This window comes from Oryctolagus cuniculus, chromosome 1 (genome assembly GCF_964237555.1).
Source record: "Oryctolagus cuniculus chromosome 1, mOryCun1.1, whole genome shotgun sequence".
NCBI lineage: Eukaryota > Metazoa > Chordata > Mammalia > Lagomorpha > Leporidae > Oryctolagus > Oryctolagus cuniculus.
This window is the reverse complement of record NC_091432.1, coordinates 214,993,127-215,018,828: the sequence shown is the minus strand read 5'-3', so window position 1 is coordinate 215,018,828 and position 25,702 is coordinate 214,993,127. Positions and strand designations below refer to the sequence as shown.

The 25,702-nt window shown below is 41.2% G+C and overlaps 1 protein-coding gene across 4 annotated transcripts in view; it reads left to right on the top strand.

The window, feature by feature from the left end:
- Positions 1-25,702, top strand: part of ECPAS (Ecm29 proteasome adaptor and scaffold) — a 114,418-nt gene that overhangs the window by 55,230 nt on the left and 33,486 nt on the right. For all 4 annotated transcript variants that reach the window (XM_070055536.1, XM_070055535.1, XM_070055538.1 and 1 more), the window contains 15 exons: positions 1,093-1,178; positions 1,386-1,464; positions 3,218-3,267; positions 4,262-4,328; positions 4,771-4,893; positions 8,532-8,635; positions 11,029-11,152; positions 12,081-12,161; positions 14,777-15,002; positions 15,433-15,524; positions 17,045-17,179; positions 17,937-18,099; positions 18,499-18,671; positions 20,446-20,547; positions 23,649-23,772. In XM_070055536.1, the coding sequence (XP_069911637.1) occupies positions 1,093-1,178; positions 1,386-1,464; positions 3,218-3,267; positions 4,262-4,328; positions 4,771-4,893; positions 8,532-8,635; positions 11,029-11,152; positions 12,081-12,161; positions 14,777-15,002; positions 15,433-15,524; positions 17,045-17,179; positions 17,937-18,099; positions 18,499-18,671; positions 20,446-20,547; positions 23,649-23,772 (1,729 nt within the window). The remainder of the gene's footprint in view (positions 1-1,092; positions 1,179-1,385; positions 1,465-3,217; positions 3,268-4,261; positions 4,329-4,770; positions 4,894-8,531; positions 8,636-11,028; positions 11,153-12,080; positions 12,162-14,776; positions 15,003-15,432; positions 15,525-17,044; positions 17,180-17,936; positions 18,100-18,498; positions 18,672-20,445; positions 20,548-23,648; positions 23,773-25,702) is intronic.

Below are 25,702 nucleotides of genomic sequence, written 5' to 3'. Positions count from 1 at the left end.
TTTGTTGTTTTTTGGTATTTTGTGGTTCTTAACGTAGGGCAGTTATAAGGCAGATACTTGGTACTGACCTGGAACTCAGGTATTAATGTTAATTAAGATCCGAGTGTCATTAGTAGTTGAGGTACAAGAGTATGGACTGTCGTTTTTAAATATGAGACTAATCAGCCGGCGCCGTGGCTCAATAGGCTAATCCTCCACCTTGCGGCGCCGGCACACCGGGTTCTAGTCCTGGTCAGGGCGCCGGATTCTGTCCCGGTTGCCCCTCTTCCAGGCCAGCTCTCTGCTGTGGCCAGGGAGTGCAGTGGAGGATGGCCCAGGTGCTTGGGCCCTGCACCCCATGGGAGACCAGGAAAAGCACCTGGCTCCTGGCTCCTGCCATCGGATCAGCGCGGTGCGCCGGCTGCAGCGGCGGCCATTGGAGGGTGAACCAACGGCAAAGGAAGACCTTTCTCTCTCTGTCTCTCTCTCACTGTCCACTCTGCCTGTCAAAAATAAAAAAAATAAAAAAATAAAAAAAAATATGAGACTAATCTTTCACATAAAAAGTAGAAATATGAGAGATTTAGACAGCTTTGATGTTGATGTTTAATGTTTGAATTCTGGATGTTGCTTGGGGCTCATGTGCATGGTCTTTGCCTTTCAGACATGATTGACAGAATACATAGAGCACCTGTGTCCTGTCTGCATACTTACCAAGTGTTTTAATTTTGATATTTTCTAGGAAGATTTTATCATAATTAATTTTGAATGATTACATGTAATTCAGAAACCTCAGTCTCCCCCATATGATCTTGCCTGTTGGTGGGGTGGAAGAGTGCTGGCCCACTGCAGGATGGATTGTGCCTTGTTTCCTAGTGGTAGGCTCATGTGTTTTGCAGACTTATGAGATCAACTATTGTGATTGTTTTTTGTTGGTTTATAGACTATTGATAGAAACTACTGCTTGGCTCAGTTGGTCAGCCAATGTTTGTACTGAAAGATAATTAATTTATGAAGAACAAAAAGTCTGCTACTGAATCCTGACTACTGTTCAAAAATTTTAAATTGTTATTTTTGTAAACTTATGTTTTTGACTTTGTTCCTTTTATGTAGGTTGTATATGATGGACTTTTTGGCGCAAATACAAATTCAAAGTTAAGAACATTATCCTTGCAATTTGTGCATCACATTTGTATAACGTAAGTTTTTTGAGCTACTTTAAAGTTTTCAAATGATGATTTTTCTCTAGAAATAAATTGTGTTAGCTCATGTTAAAAATTTTTTAAAGTTTTAATATATTATTTGCCTTATTTCAGCTATTTCTCTATTCTAAGTAATTGTTTGAAAAGGTATGTAATTATGGGATTCTTACCTTTTTTTTGTATGTGTTTGTGTTTTTTCAAAAGCTGTCCAGAAATCAAGATTAAACCATTAGGTCCAATGCTTTTGAATGGCCTCACTAAGCTAATCAATGAATATAAAGAAGTAAGTGACTTATTTTTAAATATCTGTTAATATTTTTATATTATTAACATTTTTGCTTGACATGGAAAAAATTTCAGAAATCACTGCCATGTTTTACTTTTTATAGAAACAAGTGTTAAAAAGTGATACAAGGATTGAGGGGGTTTATCATCTATTTAACATTTTTTAAAGTAAGGACGTCTTATGCTGCTCCTAAGCACTGTATAGACATAAAATTGAAGGAATTAGCTGAGATCTCCACTGTGATTTATTTCCATATGGGACAGTTTGAATTTGGCTTGTATTGGGAAAGTGTTACCCCTTAGAGGCTGAGATTTTGCTGATCGAAAATTCTATCTAAACATGCATTCAGTAAATTTTTGATTCCATAAACTAAGTGGGATGAGGATTCCTTGGATTGTAGGTTTTCAAATCCTGTTTTTCCCTGTTGCATTTTTCTCACTATCTCCAGTATTTCAGGGGAATTTGCTAAAAAAAGGTAATGTATCAAGAACCCTAGCTGGCATTATTTTCCTTAGTTGTAGCTAAATGTGAATGCATGTTTGCAACAATATAGTGAGATCAAAATCTTGTCACGTCATTTGAAGTTAGAATTGAGTGTGAATCCTATTTTTGTTCTTTGGGGGAGTAACTTAAATTCTCTGGATGTCTGTTCTTTATCTGAGAAATTAAAATAATGATGCCATCATATTGGAGTATTGGGAAGATTGAGTTAGTTCACATAGATTCAGGAGCACAGTCAAGGCACATGGGTATATGTTAGTGAAAAGCTGATCATTTGTTGTGCAGCTGTGCTGTAGGGTAGTGGCATACTTGGCTCTCCTAGCTGCTTTCTCCTGTTGGACAATATTTTCCTGATGTTTAAGGTTTAGGGGACCTTTCAGATTGTTTTTATGATGATATAGTCATATACTTTGGAGTAGTTCATAATAACAAAAAATACTTTTGGGCTTTTGGAATGACACTGGGTATTTAAAAATAGGTTAGAGAGGCCGATAAACCACAGCCGCTGAATCGCATTACCTCAGGTTGACATCTCCCCAACAGATGAATCTGTGAGAGTGGCTGTTTAGGCATGGAAGGGCAAATCCTAGGTTCAGTGTGTCAAATTCATCTGGCAGAAGTTTGAAACTATCTTCTGAATAATCAGTCAGACTGCTGGTTTTCATAAAGTCATGTGAAGTTCTGTCTGTATCTTGAAGGAACTGCACTAATTTACTTGAGGTCTGTGATGTCCTTAATTTTGTGTGGCGGAAGACGAGAGAGGATGCTGTTTATTAAAGTGCAGATTTCTAGAAAATTGCTATACAATTTACTGCAATTTTGGTGAGATAGGGAAGATCCTAGTCTATTGGGCAGTGATACATTTTCTAATGAGTAGAGCTGTTTTCTTAGTGTGTTGAAGATGAACTTTGGTGTGTGCAGGTTACAGTGTTGAAATATCATGAGCTTAGTATTAGTGAATAGAAACCTTTTATCTGACCACTGGGTTTACCTTGTGGAATGAGTTGGGGCTACAAGATTTTGTTTTGTTTTTCCCTTTAGTAGTGTGATGGATTCTGGGTTTGGACGTTGAAAGTTTTGTTCAGATACTAACATGCAGCTAGCCAAAGTGAGACCTACATAGAACAGGGAGTAAGGTGATGCATGTAACTGCAGCGAAAAGGTTTTGCTGTTTACTGTATTTTTTGTTTTGTCTGTTTTTTGTTCTTTTCTTTTTTCTTTTCTTTTCTTTTTTTTTTTTAATTTCAAGGACCCTAAACTACTGTCAATGGCATATTCAGCTGTTGGAAAACTCTCCAGGTGAGTAAACTCTTTTTTCAGTGAGAGGTTGGTAAACTGAGCAAAATGACGTAGCTTGTAATACTGGATGGAGAACACTTTTGTTGTTAGTCTGCGAGGAATGCTTTTAATGGCAATTCTTGTAGAAGGGAAAAGATGTGAGATATTTTTATTTACATTTGAAGATGTATTACCATATTAAATAATAGTCTTGAAATGAGATTTCAACTGAATGGTGTTATCATGGATTAAATTTTTGTACCCTAGAGACCTTTGATTGATCTAAAGAGTTCTTGTTGCCTCTTATTACTTGTCTTTATAATCCCAATAATCAAGACTTTTCTAATGGCTCTCTTTTCTGATACCGTTCATATTGTGATTCTTAGTATCCCTGTTTCCAAAGATGGATTTATTTTCTTCTGCTCAGGGTGATTTCCTCAGTGCAGTTCCTCCTGGTTTCATTTTCTGTCACTGTATTTCAAGTTAGGGAGACAGCTGTGGAGCATCCTCAGTGGCACTGTGTGCTGCTTTGCACTCTGCACAGGTTCTGTATTGAGCCAGTTAGACTGGGTCTTGCCCACTGTGCAGGGAGAGGAGCTTTGGGTTTGAAGAAAATCCCCCCCGACAGGCTGAGCCAGTGGGGGTCTCCAGCAGACCTTGCCTCGCCTGGTGATGAGAAGTAGCAGAGCCCTTAGCATAATAGCCTTCAGTTTAAGTTGCAGCTTAGTCTGTTTTCTTCATGTTAAAATCAGAAATGTTACCTGAATGCATGGACTATTACAGAGGGAATATCTGGGAAGTATATTAACAAGGATTACCTGGATTGGACAACTGAAGTAAATATTTACTTTGCAAATATTGTACTCTTAAGGGAGTTAATCCAGTGATACTGAGATTATGTTCAGAGGGGAAAATGTTGAGTTCAGAAAAATTGTGCTTAGCTCCATTCCCCCTCCCCTGCCTCTTTTTTTGTGGAAATTTGTGTTAGTAATGATATTCCTATATTCTCTTACAGTCGAATGCCTCATTTATTCACTAAGGATATAGCTCTTGTGCAGCAGCTTTTTGAAGCCTTGTGTAAGGTAGGGAAATGGCTCATGTGTTTATGCTTTCTTTTTTTTTTAAGATTTATTATTTATTTATTTGAAAGTCAGAGTTACACAGGGAGAGAGGGAGAGAGGGAGAGGGAGAGAGAGAGAGAGACTTCCGTCCGATGGTTCATTCCTCATTTGGCTGCAACAGCTGGAGCTGCGCCGATCCGAAGCCAGGAGCTTCTTCCAGATCTCACACGTGGGTGCAGGAGCATAAGCACTTGGGCCATCTTCCACTGCTTTCCTAGGCCACAGCAGAGAGCTGGATCGGAAGTGGAGCAGCTGGGTTTCGAACCGGCGCCCATAGGGGATGCTGGTGCTTCAGGCCAGGGTGTTAACCCACTGCGCCACAGCCCCGGCCTCTATGCTTTCTGTTTGGATGTTCACCTGGAAATCCAACTGGGAGAGAAACACTGTTTTGTTATCTTTCTAGGAAGAGCCTGAAACTCGACTTGCTATTCAGGAAGCATTATCTATGATGGTTGGAGCTTATAGTACTTTGGAGGGAGCACAGCGAACTCTCATGGAGGCCCTTGTGGCTTCATACTTAATAAAGGTATGTCCAACCATGAGCTGCAATGCCTGGTAGTATACATATTTTACTACTTTATTGAATTACTTTCCTCCTTAACTGCTTTGATAATTAATAGAGGTATTTGCTGATTATATTTATGATTTATGATCAATTTTTATTTTTCATGATGGAAATCTGATTTTAGGGGAAAAGGAGTATATTCATGGTGTTTAGAATAATGCTTAGGTTTGAAAGATTCTGTGTGAGAAAATAGTTTCTAGTGCGTGTCCTCCAAAGTGGAAGTATCCTGTCTTCCTGATTGGCAGCTGAGCAAAATAATGCAGGAGAGCAGAGTTCTGCAGGTCACATTGCCAGAGAAAAGCAGAAGGAAAGAAAGACAAGTTTCCTGTGTCAGACTGAGTCTATAGGAAGTAAGCCAGTACTACCATACATACTCTGCTGCCTTCTGGTCTTCTACTTGGCTTTCATGGAGTTGATGCGAGAATCTGGAGTGTGTAGATTCATACCTATGTGTAATACACAATATCAAAGAAATGTGTATTTTCACTAGTCAGTTCTTTGTAACCCCGTTTCTACAAGATCGGAAGAAAGAATGATGGCAAAATGTTTTGGTGACATTAATATAAATTGTGTCCTACTGAGATTAGACTGATAGGATTTAATACATTTATATTGAGGGAGTCATGAAAGGTTCCAGAAAGTTTTTGTTTCTGTTGAAATATGGCAGGGTTAAATTGTGCTGTTGTGTGCATTCAGAAGGCTTACTGTATGTGAGGAATTCCATTGTCAGAAGCACCTGGTTCATGGTCACACATAATGGACAGCAGACTTTTAGGGTTATTTAGAAGCTCATTAGAATAGAATACTTAACACTTTCCCTGCATTTCTGTGTTCATAACAGCTCAATTCACAAGAGCAGAGATGATGGAATCAACCTAGATGTCCATCAGCTGATGGCTGGATAAAGAAAATGTGATATACATACACACAGTAGGGTATTATTCAACCATAAAAAAGGATGGCATCCTGACACTTGTAATAGAATGAGAGAACTGGAGATCATTATGCTAAGTGAAATAAGCTAGACCCCAAAAGATAAATATCACATCCTCTTATTTGTGGAAGTTAATGTATATATAGAGAGTATAAAAATTGTATGACTGTCACATCATTTAGGATTTAGTTATAAATACTGCTTCATTGAATTATACCATGTAGATGATGATATACCTTTCTTTCCCCATATTACAGTTGTCACAGATTCCTCATTTTGTGTTACTACTATTTCTGTTTTCATGAAAAGAAGAGTATGTGTGTGTGTGTGTGTGTGTGTATGTTTACATTTGAAGTGAATGTAGCAAAATGTTAGAAATTGTTAAATTTTAAAACCTATAAAAAGGAGAAAACTTTTCCTAGGTAACAAAGAAGCATGATGCTTGTATAATGTTTGTAGATATTGTTTCTCCTCATGCACACTTAATCATGTAAGATATTACCAAGAAAAACTAATTTCTTTTTAAAGATTTATTTATTTATTTGAGAGGCAAAAAAAAAAAAAGCAGAGAGAGGAAGAGACAGAGGAAGAGAGAGAAAGAGAGAGATACCTTCCATCTTCTGGTTCACTTCCCAAATGGCTACAACAATTGGGGCTCAGCCATGCTGAAGTCAGGAGCCCAGAACTCATCTGAGTCTCCCATATGGGTAGCAGGGACCCAAGTATTTGGGTCATCATTTGCTGGTCTCCCAGGTTCATTAACAGGGAGCTGAATTGCAAGTGGAACAGCCTGGACTCCACCCAGCACTCCAAAATGGGATGGAGGCAAGGGTTATGACAACCTACTGCAACACAGTACTGGCTTTCAAAGCTAATTTCTTTTTGTAGACAACATTTAAAGCAAGCAAAATTCTAGGCTAAGTAATCTAATTTAGACTAATCCTTAATATCATTGTTTTCCCTCTCTCTCCCTCTCCAGCTTTTTAATTTGAAAGGCAGACCAATGGAGAGACAGACACATATCAGAGATCTTCTATCTGTTGGTTTACTCCCTACATGCTTGGAGCCTGGAACTCCATCTGGTTCTCTCATGTGGATTGCCTCTGAGGGTGTGCTTAGCAGGAAGCTGGAGTGGAAGCAGAACAGGGACTTGGGCACACCCAGAGGAGCTGCTCTTTAATATAGCTCAAGGAATTCTAACAGCAAGAATATCAAGATAAATAGACCAGTATACATTTCGTAGTATTGCTTTTATCTTGTGTTAGGTTTGTGGTTGCAAGAGTAACCCAAGGGGAGAGTGCAGGAGAGCAAACCTTCAGGATCAATGGATTATTTTTTTTTGAAAGTCCTTTTTTTAAGGAAATGACTTTTTTTTAAAAGATTTATTTATTTATTTGAAAGGCAGAGCTACAGAGAGGCAGAGGCACAGAGAGAGAGGGAGAGGTGTTTTATCCGCTGGTTCACTCCCCAGATGGCTGCAATGGCCAGAGCTGGGCCGATCTGAAGCCAGGAGCCAGGAGCTTCTTCCTTGTCTCCCACTTGGGTACAGGGGCCCAAGGACTTGGGCCATCTTCCACTGCTTCCCCAGGCCATATCTGAGAGCTGGATTGGAAGTTGAGCAGCCGGGACTCAAATTGGCACCCATATGGGATGCCAGTACTGCAGGTGGCATCTTTACCCACTATACCACAGCACCGGCCCCCATGATCAGTGGATTCTAAAGCTGCTTTTCTGGTTGAACTTTGTATTCATAAATTATTAATCTAGTTCAATTGAATATGTAGTTGAAGCTGGTTTTGGGGTCAGTTTTAACTTTAGAGCCAATTTGAGAACATTAAAGTTTATTGTGCTAAAAGTTTATAGGGATTCCAAGTAAGCTATATTTGTGTTTGCTTCAAAATACCTGAATTTCTTTTGTGTGACAGAACTTGAGATCCGGGGAGGCAGAGCTAATGGCCAGACACTGCCACAGTGTTACTGGTCCCAAAGTTTTGGGCTGAGAATGTACACGTACAGAGAGCCCTCCCAGCTGTGGTCTTTGTGTGCCTTCCTGCTTTACTTGGAGGATGCTCTTAGCTTGAGAAAGGTACTTAAGTAGGTGCACTGTCCAAAAGACTTTTTTTTTTTTTTTCTTTTTTTTTTGATAGAGTGCATAGTGAGAGAGAGAGACAGAGAGAAAGGTCTTCCTTTTGCCGTTGGTTCACCCTCCAATGGCTGCCATGGCTGGCGCGCTGCGACCAACGCACCGTGCTGATCCGAAGCCAGGAGCCAGGTACTTCTCCTGGTCTCCCATGGGGTGCAGGGCCCAAGCACCTGGGCCATCCTCCACTGCACTCCCTGGCCACAGCAGAGAGCTGGCCTGGAAGAGGGGCAACCGGGACAGAATCCGGCGCCCTGACCGGGACTAGAACCTGGTGTGCTGGCGCCGCTAGGCGGAGGATTAGCCTATTGAGCCGCGGCGCCGGCCAAGACTTTTTAAAACAACATGATTGAAGTCATTGAACAAATGATTTGTCTTGATTTTATTTATACATATATATTTACTAAAATGGCAACTTAAATTTTGTATTGCTTACATTTAGGATGGTGACTTATCTTGAATGAATTGCTGGTGATTGACTTTTTTTCCCCTGTGGTGGTCTGTGTGTTTTAATGTTTCAAACAGCCTGAAGTTCAAGTTCGACAGGTGGCTGTGAAATTTGCCAGCACAGTGTTTCCCTCAGATCATATACCTTCCAGGTATTTGCTCCTACTGGCTGCTGGAGACCCGTAAGTTTCTAAAGGTGTTAATTTGAGTTTGTGTTCATTTTTAATTGTTTTGAAAAAATTTGTGTAGCTTGAAATTTAGAAGCAATTTTTTAAATAGTTAAAAGTATGACCTTTATGATATAGACTTATACAACTGCATTGAATATTTAGGCGCTTTCTCTCTCTCTCTTAAAGATTTATTTATTTATTTGAAAGAGTTACACAGAGAGAGGAGAGGCAGAGAGAGAAAGAGAGAGGTATTCCATCTGCTGGTTCACTCCTCAGTTGGCTGCAGCGGCTGGAGCTGCACCGATCCAAAGCCAGGAGCCAGGACCTTCCTCCTGGTCTCCCACTTGGGTGCAGGGGCCTAAGGACCTGAGCCATCTTTTACTGCATTCCCAGGCCATAGCAGAGAGCTGGATCAGAAGTGGAGCAGCCGGGTCTTGAGCCTGAGCCCATATGGGATGCCGGTGCTTCAGGCCAGAGTGTTAACCTGCTGTGCCACAGCGCTGGCCCGCTTTCTATTTCTTAAGTGAGACTTTTGTATATATTTTTTTCTTTTGTGTTATCAGAGTTAGCCTTACCTTGGAAGACTAAAAAGCCTCATTCACGCTGAGGAATGGCTTACATAAAATTATGTGTTCATTGGTGAATACACTTGCTTATCAACTTGTACAGTCCATTTCTTTAAAAATGAATGATTTCTTGATAACAGTTTCAGTATTCTAGTTGCTCCAAGAGTGTGTCCCTGATAACCTTTTTTCTTGATAATTTGTATATATTTTGCTGTGATTTTTTTTGGTTGGAATTTTAATTGGATATTAAAGTTATTTCTAGGTTCTAGCTTTTCACTTTTTTTTTTTATTAAGATTTTATTCATTTATTTAAGAGGTAGAGTTACAGACAGTGAGGGAGAGACAGAAAGGTCTTCCAACCGTTGGTTTACTCCCCAAATGGCCACATTGGCCAGAGCTGTGCCGATCTGAAGCCAGGAGCCAGGTTTCTCTTCCTGGTCTCCCACTTGGGTGCATCTTCATCTGTTTTCCCAGGCCATAGCAGAGAGCCGGATTGGGAAAGGAACAGCTGGGACTTGAACCAGCACCCATATGGGATGCTACGCCACAGGTGGAGGATTAACCTACTGTACCACAGCACCGGCCCTGCTTTTCACTTCTAATCATGGCTGCTGCTTCTCATATAGCTGCATTTAGATTTGGTGAAAGTGGCTTTGAATTGTTGAGCTGTGTTCTGCAGCTCTGCTGCTTCTCATTTTTCTACAACAGTTTCCCAACCACAGGCCAGACACCCCAGGACCTGGTGGCCTTGACTGTATCATGAACTCCAGGGAGCTGAGCAAAGCTTTTAACTGCTGTAACTTATCTCCAAGTGTTGAAAGTTATTTTCATTTACAAACCCCAAACCAAAGCATAATTCATTCAGTTTTCCTTCTTTATTTTAATTAATACTGCCAAATTATAAAGGGAAATTCTCCGGCAGTTTCAGGTTTTCTTTATTAATTCTTCTCGTCTCTTTTTGTGTTAGGAAAATTGGGCGTAGATCAAAGGCAATTAAAGACTTAGAAAGTTATTTATGTAGTATGTGAATAAGACTATGGCCATGTGGGCTGTAATTGGTTGGGTTTTACATTTTTACAAACTAGCACAGACTTCTAGCCACATACATAGAGCACTGTTCAGTCACTGAATTTTACATAAAGGATGGATTATAATTACTTATAATTTGCCTCTAACAAGGAGAAAGTGCACACATAAATATTTACATAGTGAATTGCAGTATCCTGCTTTGTTTTTTCTTATGAGTAAAGTCAGATGCAAGACAGATGACTTTTCAAATACTAAGACATTTCCAAAAAAAAGTAATTTCTTTTTTTTTAATTTTTTTTATTTTTTTATTTTTTGACAGGCAGAGTGGACAGTGAGAGAGAGAGACAGAGAGAAAGGTCTTCCTTTGCCGTTGGTTCACCCTCCAATGGCCGCCGCGGCGGGCGCGCTGCGCTGATCCGATGGCAGGAGCCAGGAGCCAGGTGCTTTTCCTGGTCTCCCATGGGGTGCAGGGCCCAAGCACCTGGGCCATCCTCCACTGCACTCCCTGGCCACAGCAGAGGGCTGGCCTGGAAGAGGGGCAACCGGGACAGAATCCGGCGCCCCGACAGGGACTAGAACCCGGTGTGCCGGCGCCGCTAGGCGGAGGATTAGCCTAGTGAGCCGCGGCGCCGGCCTAAAAAAAAGTAATTTCTTAAAAAATGTATTTTACTGATTCTTTGTTTAGATAGTCATGAGTATATTTAAGCTGCTTTCTCAGAAATCCAGTTATACATTGCAGTTGTTACTCTTCAAATGGTCGTTCTCCCACTGGTGAAATTTGTTGTTTATTCTTGTTCTTCTTTCTGAAAGACGAGAAGAAGTTCATGGAGAAGCACAGCGAGTGCTGAGGTGTCTTCCTGGTAGGAACAGAAAGGAAGGGCCCGCTAAGCAGATGCCTTCTTTCCCAGAGATGGTGTATTACATCCAGGAAAAGGTACGGCACCCAACTTCAGATAGCTTGCCTGAATTATGTAGTGGATGAGGAAAATAAAAATAAACATTTTAAAAGTGAAAAGTGTAATCAGTAAATGTTAAACAGCAGTACATTCTGTAGCAATGGTCATATTTAGAATATGAAGGAGGTACAAAATAAGAAGAAAAGTATGATTCTTAAATGTGATTGATGTGTGTTACCTAAATCTGAATTACTTGCAGTTGCTTTCATACTTGTCAGCATTTTGACAGTTTTTTCCTCTTTGTATGCTGAGCCTAAGCATACTTGTCTTGTCTTGTTTTTTATGGGCACTCTTTGGGATGGCACACGGGAGGCTGTTGTAGGGAACAGTTCAGGTTGTCTCCACAGTGATCGTCACAGAGTATCCCGTCACGTTTTCTAGCTCTTTGCTTCTGCACAGTGTTTTCTGCTGACAGATTAGAGGATGGGAAGTATGACCCCCAGCCTTGACTCTGTCTCACTTTTTGCATCAGAGTTGGTTTTCACCTTTGCTGGGGATCCTAGCTTTTAGGGGAGCTGGGGGCCTATTGGAGCAGCCATGATTCGCTTTTCTGTAGTACAGTCCTGTTTGTGGTCCAAAGGTGTCCTGTACTCGTATTTTCCTCCTACCTCCATTATTAAAACGATTGGATGCAGTGGCATGGGTGACTGTGTCAGTAGATGTCTTCAGTAGCTATATATTTTTTTGGACAAGCCGGTAAAATGCAAGAAAAGTGCAATGCTCGTGCCATTTAGATTGTGAGGTACATGCACACTCAGTAGGATTAATAGTAAAATGTTTTGATTAGAAAGAGAAACATATCTTGTACAATAATGTAACTAGAAAAGCAGTTATTTTTGAGTTGAGGAAGGGCACCGGCCTTCCATTTTCCAATAATTATATTTTTTTGGGGCTTATTTTTATTAGGCTTCCCATCGGATGAAAACTCCAGTCAAGTACATGACTGGGACCACCGTCCTTCCATTTAATCCGGCAGCCTTTGGAGAGGTAGGACCTTCATGTCTTTCTATTTGCTTTCATAAAGGTTTGAAAAGACAACACTACACTCAAAGAGATGTCTGGGGTGGGGGTGTGCGTGTGTGTGTGTTATAGGTAAACTCATATTGTGGTATTGTTCTTTCCCAGGTTCTTTATTTTTATCTTTTTTTAAAGATTTATTTATGTATTTTTGAAAGTCAGGATTAACACAGAAGAGAGGCAGAGAGAGAGAGAGAGAGGGGTCTTCCATACACTGGTTCATTCCCCAGTTGGCTGCAATGGCCGGAGCTATGCCGATCTGAAGCCAGGAGCCGGGAGTCAAGAGCTTCTTCCGGGTCTCCCACGTGGGTGCAGGGGCATAAGCACTTGGGCCATCTTTACTGCTTTCCCAGGCCATAGCAGAGAGCTGGATGGGAAGTGGAGCAGCTGGGTCTCATACCGGTGCCCATATGGGATTCTGGCGTTTCAGGCCAGGGTGTTAACCCGCTGCGCCACAGCTCCGGCCCCTATTTTTTTATTTTTATTTTTTGACAGAGTGGACAGAGAGAGAGAGAGAAAGGTCTTCCTTTTCTGTTGGTTCACCCCACACTGGCCGCTGTGGCCGGCACACCGCGTTGATCCGAAGCCAGGAGCCAGGTGCTTCTCCTGGTCTCCCATGCGGGTGCAGGGCCCAAGGACATGAGCCATCCTCCACTGCCTTCCCAGGCCACGGCAAAGAGCTGGACTGGAAGAGGAGCAACTGGGACAGAACTGGTGCCCTGACTAGAACCCGGTGTGCTGGCGCCGCAGGCGGAGGATTAGCGTAGTGAGCCATGGCGCCGGCCTATTTTTATTTTTAAGATTTATTTATTTATTTGAAAATCAGAGTTACATTTAGGGAGTGAATATCAGTGGATATTCCGGCCACAACGGCCAGAGCTGGGCTGGTCTGAAGCCAGGAGCCAGGAGCCTCTTCTGGATCCCTCATGTGGGTATAGGAGCCCAAGCACTTGGGCTATCTTCCACTGCTTTCCCAGGCCATAGCATAGAGCTGGATTGGAAGTGGAGCAGCCGGGACCCAAACCAGTGCCCCTATGGGATGCCAGCCCTGTAGGGAGTGATTTTACCCGTGGTGCCTCAGCGCTAGCCCCAGGTTATTTATTTAATGAAAAAAATAGTACTTGATATTTTCTTAATATATGGTGGAGTCTATGTATTTATCTTGGTGGTATTCTCTTTGTGAAATAACTGGATGTTCTACATTGATTATTGTTGGATTTTTTTTTCTTCAAAAATATTTATTTATTGATAGGCATTTATTGATAGGCATAGGAATGATAGGGAGAACGGGGAGGAGGTTTCTTCCATTCTGCAGATAGGCATAACAACCAGCCTGGACCACGATGAAGCTAGGAGCCAGGAACTCCATCTGGGTCTTCCACAGCGTTGCCAGGGCCCAAATAGTTGGGCCATTATACACTGCCTCCCCAGCACATTAACAGGGAGCTGGATTGGAATTGGAGCAGCTGGAAAATCAATTGGCACATTTACACTGGTTGCCAGTCTTGCAAGCAGTGACTTAACCTGCTGCACCACAATGCTGGGTGCTACTGCTGGGCAGCAAGTTAACTTTGGATTTTAAAGCCACCATATTATTGAGGTTGTTAGAGTTATCTAGTTTTGAAGGTAGGAGATTATTTGATATCACTTGTACAAAGTTTTAAGATAACCTGCATGGAGTAAGAATACTCACAATAAATTGTGGCTGTTCTTTCTTAGCTACCAGTGGAGGAGCTTCTAGAGGACTCCTCGATAGCAAGTTTAAAACTGGCTTTTATGGTGTCCTGTTTTTCTATAAATGATTTGAACTACTTTCTCAAATTCTTGAGTCAGTGGACATGCAACAACTGGAATTCCATAGGAATAGGCCATTTGCTCTAGGCTTCTGATTGTGTATGTGTGTGTATACACATGCATGTGTTATTCTCTCTCGCTCTCTCACACACACACACACAGCTCTTAAAATGTTTTTCATTGTGATTTTTAGACTTCAAAAATTGAATTTGTATTTTAACTCCATCAGACTCCATTTAAAAGCATGCTGGATTTGTTATATAATTTTTTTCCACCATAGTTTAGTTAACATGTCTTTTTTTTTTTTTTTTTTAAGGTTTATTTGTTTTTGAGAGTTAGAGAGAGGGAGAGACAGGGTGAGAAAGATAGATCATCCATCCACTGGTTTACTTCCCAGATGGCCACAATGGCCAGTGCTGGGCCAGGCCAAAGCCAGAAGCCAAGAACTTCAACCAGGTCTCTCATATGGGTATCAGTGGCCCAAACACTTGGGCCATTTTCCACTGCTTTTCCCAGGCTGTTATCAGGGTGCTGTATCAGAAGTAGAGTAGCTGGAACACAAACTGGCACCCATGTATATATGCAGTGGGTTTACCTGCTAAGCCGTAATGCTGGTCCCTACTTAATGTATTGAGTTCTATTTTCTGGCTTCTGTGAGGATTGTGATGTCTTTATGAAGGGGAATGGGGAATCTTTATGTTGGGGAATCTAACTAGAAATTGTCACTTCAAGGGACCCCTCCCCCTCTACCTTTGGGAAGCGTATCTGGTATTCCTCCTCTTCTGTTTCAGATAGTTCTGTACTTGCGCATGTGTCTTGCTCACAGTGCTGGGGTGGTGCCCACCTCTCAGAGTTTGGCTGATATGCAAGATCATGCCCCAGCCATTGGGCGCTACATACGGACTCTAATGTCGAGCAGCCAGGCAACAACCTCGTCGTCTTCTAATAAGAGTGGAGAAACCAACCCTGTTCAGATCTACATTGGCCTGCTTCAGCAACTGTTAGCGGGTGTTGGAGGTAGGAAGTCATGATGCTACGGAAACACACTAAAGTACTTAAACTTAGCGCAAAATATTCTCTCCCTTCATTTGTGTAAGGGGGCATTTGTCTTTGTTTCTTTTCTAAACTTGATTCAGCCTTGATAATACCGTTTCTCTTTTCAGAAAGAAATGCTAACAATAGATAATTCATTTTTACTTTGGAAGTGGGTGTAAAGAACAGGACATCTCTTAATATAGATAACTCATCTGTAAATTTGCTGTTCTGAATCACATACTATATTTAGATTGTGTAATTTTTTTATAGAACTGAGGGTATAACAGTAGCCTCATACTTTAATATTGCCTATAGATTTAATACTAAAGAATAACTACATTTTAAAGGAATTTTGTGATCCCTTTATGTCTGTTACTTTTCTTGAAACTTAAAATGGTTCTGAATTCTTTAGGTTTGCCAGTCATGTACTGTTTGTTGGAAGCTGTGTCAGTGTATCCAGAAAAGTTGGCCACCAAATTTGTAGACAAAACAGAATGGATAAAGGTATGCCCTGTGCATGTTTATTTCTCTTTGATGCTGTAAATTTCAAACTTTAGCCTCATGATTTCTTCTTCCTACCAAAGTTGCCTTTAGTTAAAAAGTTGTTTGTAAGGTAGTAGATTTGCATGTTAAATTAATATATAAAATATTTCCTTTCCGTAAGTATCTCCCATCTACCCAAAATTCCACCAGCGTCCTGCCCTTTCTTCTCTTGCGTCTGATAGTATACATAGATCAGCAGTTCTGGAATCTATTTATGCATTACACAGACTAAAACATGCTTAAAATTTTTCTCTCTATTCACACTATTTTATATCTTCTTTCACTTAACAGTGGAACGTCCTCTGTAGCTGTGGAGGGAATATCCTCTTTAGCTTTGTCATTTTCCTCTGTATGAATGTGCCATAGTTTACTCTGCATCCTTGTTGATGGTCATTTAGGGAACTTCCAACTTGCTGCAATGAATGGTCTGTCATCTTGCTTATGAGAATGTTTATTTTTTAAATGAATTTCCCAGAAGTGAAATTGCTGGGTCAGAGGGCATTTGCTTTTGTAATTTTGATAGATAATGCCACACCCACCATGTGGATGGGACCAATTTATGCTTCTACCAGCCGTGTGTGAGAATATTCTTGTTCCACAGTTGCACCCAAAGGGTTGCCAGGTTTAGCAAATAAAAATACAAGATGCTCAGTTAAATTCAAGTTTCAGATAAACAGTGATTAGTTTGTTTAGTAACAGTATGGTCCATATAGTTTTATGTACCTCTTGTGCTACATAAAACAGTCCTTTTTGGGAAATGCAGTTTGAATTATGGCAAAACATACAGATTATATGTTTAAGAGTGAAAACATGACTGTGATTTACCAAGAAATGTGAGTTTTGCACTTTTCTGGAAAATCTTGTCTTGTGAAATTGCTTCTAGTTTAAAAAGCATGTATTCTCTATGAATATTTACAAATTTTAAAGTAATATTGTAAATTTTGAGCTTTGATTATTAGATCAGAGATATCATACTATTTGCATATATAGTACAAATATGGCCTTCCAGCTAAAAATTGTTTCTACAGTTTTAAGTAGTTGGAGAAAAAAAATCCAAAAGGCAATTAACATTTCACGGTGTGAAATTACAGTGTCCATGACATATTGGAGCACAGCCATACCCACTGGCTTGTGCACGGTCTGTGGCAGTGGCTGCACCATAGCGCTAGAAGGGAACAGTGGCAGCAGTGGCCTGATGGCCCCCAAAGACTGTTGTGCCCTTCACAGAAAAGACCACTGACCTCTGTTCTACCTCAGCTGTATTTAATTTCTCCTATTAGTACTTTTGTATCTTTGATGAAAATGTACTTGATTTTGATATATCATTTAGCTTTCATTTTGTTTTTTGAAATAGCTTGTGTTCTTTTCCCATGGATACCAATAAATTGAACCTTACAATGTGTTGTTTAATTTTAAATGTTAGATGGCAACAGAAATATGGTTATATAACATGTATGCATTTCTTTTTCTATACTGCTCAGAGTCTGATGAACAGCAGTAAAGAAGAAATGCGTGAATTGGCAGCATTGTTTTATTCTGTGGTGGTATCAACGGTGTCGGGAAATGAGTTGAAGTCAATGATAGAACAGCTTATAAAGACTACAAAAGACAATCATGTATGTTATCAGTTTTGTCTTCATTCTTTTGCCATGGCAAATAGTACGATTTTACCGTGTTATCTAACCTGTTTTTAGTTTTTGTATTCTCATTGTAAAATAAAGTTCGAGTCTTTTTATAACTGTAAAGATTAAATAAGACATTGATTGAGTCAGTTCACTTAACAAATTTGAGAGCACTGTCTCAGGTGCTAGGAAGACAGTGGCAAGTAAACACAGGAGAATTTCTCATACTGCCTGTTACTGAAAAATGTAGCTTCTTTTATTCTTCTACATCTGCTGTTTACCATTGTGCCTATAATAAAACAAGCTGTTTTCAAGTAGTTTATTGGCTACTCTGTGTTTAGGGATTTTAGCATTTAGAAATAGAACCTGTGTTTTGTTGGCAATCGGGAGCAATTTTGTTAGGAAATTATGATCCTATAGTTACAGAACCTCTGTAAACCCAGAGGAAAGCGTGGGAGCTGTGAGAGCATACAAGAAAGTCACCTGGCCCAGAGTTGAGTGGGACTGGGAGTAGGCAGTGTGAATCTGGATGTACTTCAGGACTCTGCCTTATTTCCCAGAATTGTCTGTGTTAGAAACTCAGAGTGCCTCTTGTTCCCTAACCCTGACTCACTCACATCCAGTGGAACCTCAGGTGGTCACTTTATTCTTTGGCCTTAAGTTTTATCAGATAGATGATTGTAATATACAATTATTTCAGTGTATTCTTTGTGAGAGAAAGAAACATTTGCTATTATGTTCTTAAATTCAGAGCCCCGAAATACAGCATGGATCCTTGCTTGCATTGGGATTCACAGTGGGAAGATATTTGGCTAAAAAGAAAATGAGAACAGCAGAGCAACAAGACCTAGAAGCAGATGCTGATTTCCTGCCCGAACAGGAGGAGCTCATTCGGAGTGCCACAGAAACCATAGGTGACTAATGTCTGCTGACGTGGGCGTTGCAACTTTTGAATTATGTGGTTTTAATTTCTTTTCACAGCACAAGGTTTTTTGCTTTTTGTTTTTTCCATAAAACCTTATAGGTGTTAAGTAAATTCTGTGTTTTTAATAATGATAAAGATATTTGTGTGTGTACATTTTCTCCTATATATTTGCATACAATAGATCATTCTGTTGTGGGAGGAAATTTTAAACATTCTTAAGAGACACTGCTTTGTGCTCTGTTGCCTAGTTTCTTATTATTGAATAAATGTTAACAATTTTTAATCAAAGACTAGATTTTATCTTTTTTTTGTAGTACATTGCTGGGTGTTTTGGCTTACAAAGATAATAGTACATTATTCTCTCTGTTGTGTCTAATTATGCTTACAGGCTCATTTTTGGATAGTACGTCGCCCCTCCTGGCGATTGCTGCTTGTACAGCCTTGGGTGAGATTGGCAGAAATGGTCCACTCCCAATCCAAAGTGAGGGATCTGGCTTTACCAAATTGCACCTTGTAGAAAGCTTACTAAATAGAATACCTTCCAGTAAAGAAACAAATAAGGCAAGTCACTTTCTGTTTTCCTCATGTTTCTATTCACAGACATGTAAACCAATAAAAATCAAATTGTAATGAGAATAATTGTAGCTGGAGGAAGGATTTAATGGATAAAAGAATGATAAAGAAGAAAGTCGAGGTGTTTTAGAGTTAGGGATTTTTTTTTTTTTTTTACAAGTCTGTGTAACCATCATTTGATCCAATTGTTCACTTTGAGATTGGAAATCTATGAAGATTTGAGTGAAGTATTGAATTAAACAGAAAAAATATTCTTTTCATACAGAAGGTAGATAATAATGTTATTTGTTTTTTGAAATTGTAAACCAAATCTAAATCGTAACCTCCTGTAACTGGTTTGGTTTTAAGAAGTCTGGGCACTAGTAACCTGAGTTAAAGGACATTGCTGGTTTTTCAGTTTTTTTTTTTTTTCTTAAGATTTATTTATTTATTTGAAAGGCAGAGTTTGGGCTGGCACCGTGGCTCACTTCGTTAATCCTCCGCCTGCGGTGCCAGCATCCCATATGGGCGTCGGGTTCTAGTCCCGGTTGTTCCTCTTCCAGTTCAGCTCTCTGCTGTGGCCCAGGGAGGCAGTGGAGGAGGGCCCAAGTGCTTGGGGCCCTGCACCTGCATGGGAGACCAGGAGGAAGTACCTGGCTCCTGGCTTTGGATTGGCGCAGCACTGGCTATAGCGGCCGTTTGGGGGGTGAACCAACGGAAGGAAGACCTTTCTCTCTGTCTCTCTCTCACTGTCTAACTCTGTCTGTCAAATAAAAAAAGAAAGAAAGGCAGAGTTACCGAGAGGCAGCCGAGAGAGAGAGAGAGAAAGAGAGAAAGAGAGAGAGGGAGAGAGGACTTCCATCCACTGGTTCACTCCCCAGATGGCCGCAGTGGCTGGAGCTGCACCAATCCAAAGGCAGGAGCCAGGAGCTTCTTCCGGGTCTCCCACGTGGGTGTGGGAGCCCAAGGACTTAAGCCATCTTCTGCTGCTTTCCCAGTCCATAGCGGAGAGCTGCCTCGGAAGTGGAGCAGCCGGGACTAGAACTGGAGCCGGCACTGCTGGTGGTGGCTTTACCTTCTATGCCACAGCTCTGGCCCCAGTTTTTCAGTTTTAAATAAATGCTTTCATACACTTAGAAACATTCTTTGTGATCAAAGTAGCTTAGTGTTGGAGTATGACTTAATGAGCAGAAGAATCAATTTACAACAAGTTAGAGAAGCATATTATTCTTGATTTAGCTGTTATTTAAAACTGAGAACATTACATAGTGTAGTTTTTATTCATTATCAACCATTGTGTAGTACTTGTAATGTTCCAGGGAGTATGCCAAGTGTTTTCCATGTATGAATTAATTGAAGCCTCCCAAAAAATCTAATGAAGGAGTCACAGTTGCCCTCTCTGTGTGAGATAACATGCAGAAAGAGAGTCCCAGAGAAGTGAAGTAACCTGCTCAGGCCACACACCCGTAAGTGCTTGAGGTGTGATTTGGTCTTAAGACCTCTAGGCCCAGAACCTGTTTTTCTGTGAGAGCTTAAAGGATGATAACTCTATAGGTTTTTGCTTGCTTTCTTTTTGTGGTTGTTGATCTTCACTGGTCTCAACTTTATGTCTTTCTACCTCTGATATCTCAGAGACATAGAACTGTATAATTGGAGGTTTTTATAAAGATGTGTGCATTGGTGCGTTGGTTAGAGAGATTGCTCTTCTCATTGCCCTTTGGAAATGCTGTTCTGTGGGAAAGCTGTTACACCTTTGGTTAAAAGAAAAATTCTGTTATTTCAGATGAAGGAACGAGCAATCCAAACACTGGGATATTTTCCAGTTGGAGATGGAGATTTTCCTCACCAGAAACTTCTCTTGCAAGGTCTGATGGATTCCGTGGAGGTATTTATTATTACTGTTTGATTGGTAGCCTTATTTATTTATTTTTTTTAAAGATTTATTTATCTGAAAGAGTTACACAGAGAAGGACAGGCAGAGAGAGAGAGGGAGAGAGAGAGAGGGGTCTTCTATCCGCTGGCTCATTCCTCAGTTGGCCACATCTGACCAGAGCTGTACTGATCCAAAATCAGGAGCCAGGTGCTTCTTCTGGGCCTTCCATGTGGGTGCAGGGGCCCAAGGACTTGGGCCATCTTCTGCTGCTTTCCCAGGCCATAGCAGAGAGCCAAATTGGAAGTGGAGCAGCTGGGACTCGAACCAGGGCCCATATGGGATGCCCGCACTACAGGCGATAGCTTTACCCGCTATGCCACAGGGCTAGCCCTGATAGTCTTTTAAATAAATGGCATTTTTTAGTTGTCATTTTGCATTCTGTGAGATTTAAAAAAAAATTATTTGAAAGGCAGAGAGGCCGGTGCTGCGGCTCACTAGGCTAATCCTCCACCTTGTGGTGCCGGCACACCGGGTTCTAGTCCCGGTTGGGGCACCGGATTCTGTCCCGGTTGCCCCTCTTCCAGGCCAGCTCTCTGCTGTGGCCCGGGAGTGCAGTGGAGGATGGCCCAAGTGCTTGGGCCCTGCACCCCATGGGAGACCAGGAGAAGTACCTGGCTCCTGCCATCGGATCAGTGCGGTGCGCCGGCCGCGGTGGCCATTGGAGGGTGAACCAACAGCAAAGGAAGACCTTTCTCTCTGTCTCTCTGTCTCTCTGTCTCTCTCACTGTCCACTCTGCCTGTCAAAAAAAAAAAAAAGGCAGAGAGAGACAGAGACAGAGAGGTTCTCCATATGCTGGTTTATTCCCCAAATGCCTATAGCAACTGGGTTTGGGCAGGCTGAGATCAGGGGCCTGGAAATCAATCTGGATCCCCACTCTGGGTGGCAGGGACCCTACTTGAGCTGTTACCTGCTGTCTCTCAGGGTTCACATTAGCAGGAAGTGGAATTGGAAGCTGAGCCAGAACTCAAAACCCCAGACATTCTGCTATTTGATGCAGCCATTCTGACCAGCATCTTAACTGTTGCTCCAAGTTCCAACCCTGCTCTAGATTTTTATTTAAACTTTTACTCATTTGTTCACCAAATACTTGGCTTTAGGCTCACCACTGTGATAGGCAGAGCATTAGCTAATCATCTATAAGGGAAAAATCTTTTCCAACAGTTTGTGAATAAAACGTGGTGAAGTGTAGGTACATAGTACTGGTATTGCAGTCATTCTTGAGACCAGTGATTTAGCTTCTGTCCCCAGATGCCCAGTGTAGTGGAGCAGACCACAAGCAGAAGTAACAGAAGCTGGTGCAGTAGCATGGCCAGATCTGTCTCCTGCTTACTGTAGCCTTAATTCTTGTTTGTTTGTTTGTTTGTTTGTTTTTGGACAGGCAGAGTTAGAGACAGAGACAAAGGTCTTCCTTTTCCGTTGGTTCACCCCCCAAATGGCCGCTACGGCCAGCATGCTGCGCCGATCCGAAGCCAGGAGCCAGGTGCTTCCCCCTGGTTTCCCATGCAGGTGCAGGGCCCAAGCACTTGGGCCATCCTCCACTGCCCTCCCAGGGCACAGCAGAGAGCTGGACTGGAAGAGGAGCAGCCGGGACTAGAACCTGGTGCCCATATGGGATGCCGGTGCCAAGGGAGCCACGGTGCTGGCCCCCTGATTTTATTATTCTTTTAAAGATTTATTTATTTTTTTACTTGAGAGGGTTAGAGAAAGAGACAGAGACAGAGATCTTCCATTCTCTGGTTCACTCCCTAAATGGCTGCAATGGCCAGGGCCATGCCAGGCCAAAGCCAGGAGCTGTATGCTTTTTCCAGGTCTCCTATGTGGCTGCAGGGGCTCGAGCATTTGGGCCATCTTCTGCCCTCCCAGGCACATTAGCAGGGAGCTGGATTGGAAGTGGAGCAACCAAGAATCGAACTGACACCCATATGTCATGCCAACATCACAGGTTGCAGCCCCGAAACAGCTGTCAGAGAAGTGTTGACCAGGGAAATGGTATTATGGAAGCCCTCATCTTTTTCCTGGTCTTAGAAGCTTGTGTAGCAGCAGCAGTTGACGCCTCTCAAGCGCCCAGCTAAAGTGCTTAGAGCAGTCAGCTGGTGAATGTAGAAGCGGCCAAATTGTTGTTGGTGTGCTTTGTTCGGTGTCTGTTCCAATATCTGTCATTTGCTGTCCCTTCATTCCGTTATTCCTCCAATTCTTAGGTTTCTTCCAATTCACAGTGAACAAGGCACGTCCAGTTCCATGTTGGGTCAATGATTCATACTTGTGTAGCATGTCAACATTTCTACATCGAATTCTAAAATGTTTGATTATATGCTACATAGCAATTTTTGGCATTTAACTTTTGAAACAATTTCAGATTTACAGTAAAACTGTGTGGATAATATAAAAAATTCCTGTATACCTTTTATCCAGATTGCCCAAATTTTAACATTTTACATTGATTTATCATTGTTTTTCTCTGAATCATCTGAGAGTAACTTACAGATAATCATATAATTTAAGAGTACAAAGAGTTAATAAATATAAATAATTAAATAAGTATAAATTACAATAGCTATTATTTGTTGTATAGCTATTATAATTCAGCATACTGTAAAGTAGAATCTTAATGTACTTTAACCTAGTTTATTCTTACAGCCTTATGAGGTAGCTGGTAATGAGTATTTCACAGATGAAGTTGTTAAGTCTCAGAGAAGTTTAAATAAGGGTTTGTCACTGAGAGAGCGCATGTGTGTTAGAATTTGCACTGGTGGAGGCCAGTGTCCTCCCGACAACCCCTACCAGGCTTCCAAAGTGGTCCTCTGCTGAGGGACAGAAGGACAGCATGGACTTGAGAACACATCTTCAAGTGAGTCCTGCGTTCTCCACTCCCTCAGCTTCCCTGCTTGTGAACCACCAGGTTAACTGAAAGGAAGCCAGACAGAAGAGTGCAAATAGCTTGCAAAGAAACAAGACAGTTGAGCCATTTTTCTGTTAAAAAAAAAAAAAAAAAGAAGTAGATGCTTTTGGGAAATGTTCTCTTTCATTCATGGTTTTGCGTCCTTCATTGCAGGCCAAGCAGATAGAGCTCCAGTTCACTGTTGGTGAAGCCATTACCAGTGCTGCAATTGGAACTAGTTCTGTGGCTGCCCGAGATGCCTGGCTCATGACTGAAGAAGAATATACTCCCCCTGCTGGTACTGGATTTGTAGTCATCAGTAACCCTTTTCTGTTTCTTCATTACATTTGAAGCAGAACAGCGTAGCAATAGCAACACACACACTTATGTACACATTCCATATTCTTTTTCAAAAATTTGTATCTGTCTTCACAGTTCGGTTCAGTCAAGAAAAATAGTTGATGAGCATGAAATTAACAGGAACTTTTATTATGCACCTGGCAAACAGGGAAGGTAGCTGTGGATCACTTTAATATTATGCTCTCATGTGAGTAATTAGCCAGTTTCAGAATTCCAAGTGTAGCAGTTTTTAAATTGTGTGTCTTCCTCACCCTTTATTTTCTAATGACCCTTGAATGTCTTCTCCTAGTGTGCCATTGTCCTGAAGGTGTAGTGGCTCTTAATGACTTATATAATGGGAGGAATACATAGGTTCTGACTGTATCTTAGAGATAACTGTGACTTCAGAATATCTCATGGCTTAATTTGAATTTGGAATTGAAGATATTTTTTCAGTGTTTGAACCAGAATTTTAAAAACTCTTTAATTCAAAAAACTCTAAGCTTTATATTTTATTTTCTTAGTTGAGAAAAATTAAAGGGTGGTGTCCTCATGGTAACCATTCTATTATAAATTGTTTCTATCATGAATACTATAGTCACTGTACCTAGTGTTGTAGTTAACATTTATAAACATTTAACACTGCAATAATGTGCTTGCTTATTTTTTCATTAGCTACCATAAAAAGATGTAAAGGAAACAGAAAACACACTCTTGTTTGTACTCTAATTGGGAGAAGGGTGGACTGATGGAAGCTGATCTCGAGTCATTTCTCTGAGGCTTCTTTTTGAAAGCATCTGAGGCAAGGAGAAATTTGTGTAAAAGGAAGGAAGTGCTCAAAGAGGGGAAGTGACTTGTGAACTAAAGGCAACCACACTTGAAGTAGAAATGCTCACGTAGCACGTGAGAGGCAATATTGGAGGGGCTCGCCCTGAGGAGTGGATTTGCTGTTAAGAGACATGTTTCTGCGTCCCTGGGTGTTTGCATAGTCACTGTAGTAAATAAAGACTAGTAGGTATCGATGCTAGTCTTCCTCTTTCTGACCATCCTCTGTGTTGCCTCAACTTCTTGGAAGCTTGAATCCTGTTGGGCTTTTTATTCATCCAGAAGAATCCCAAATTGTCCATTAAATGTTAAGGTTCTTCTGTCTTTGTTTAGGGAAAGGAAAATATAAAATATTTTGGAGAAGAGGGTGATGATGAGTCTTTGACCTGATTTTTGATTATGCCATGTTCTATATGTCATTCTCATCTGAGTATTAATCAGCCTTCTGGATGTCATTTTTTGTTGGCAGTGTGCTAATCTTTTTTTTTTTTTTTAATATTTATTTATTTTGAAATTCAGAGTTGGTGGGTGTTGGGGATTGGCAGTGTGGGGAGATTCTTCCCATCTGCTGGTTCACACCCCAGATGGCTGCATGCAATGTCCAGGGCTGGATCAGGCTGAAGCCAGGAGCTTCAACCAGGTCTCCCACATGGGTGGCAGGTGCCCAAACACTTGGACCATCTTCTGCTGTTTTTTCCAGGCCGTTAGCAGAGAGCTGGATTGGAACTGGAGCAGCTGGGACACGAACTGGCATTCATATGGGATGCCAGTGTTACAGGCAGTGGCTTTAATGGCTAAGCTACGCCAGCCCCAATAGTGTGCCAATCTTGTGAATAGAAAGATGAGCATTTGAGAAGCCAGTTAGGGCCTTGGTCTTGGCCATCTTGTTGTGTTTAGCATGTAATCTGTGGCACATGTGGGGCTCTAATAAGGGCTTGTGGCTTTGGTGATTGTAGTTGTTCAGATTAGAGAACTGCAGATGCCCCCAATATGGTTGTGTGAAAGAATAAGGGATTCTGTCCCACTGTGAGAACTAGATTACTGTGATCAGGGGAAGTGGAGGA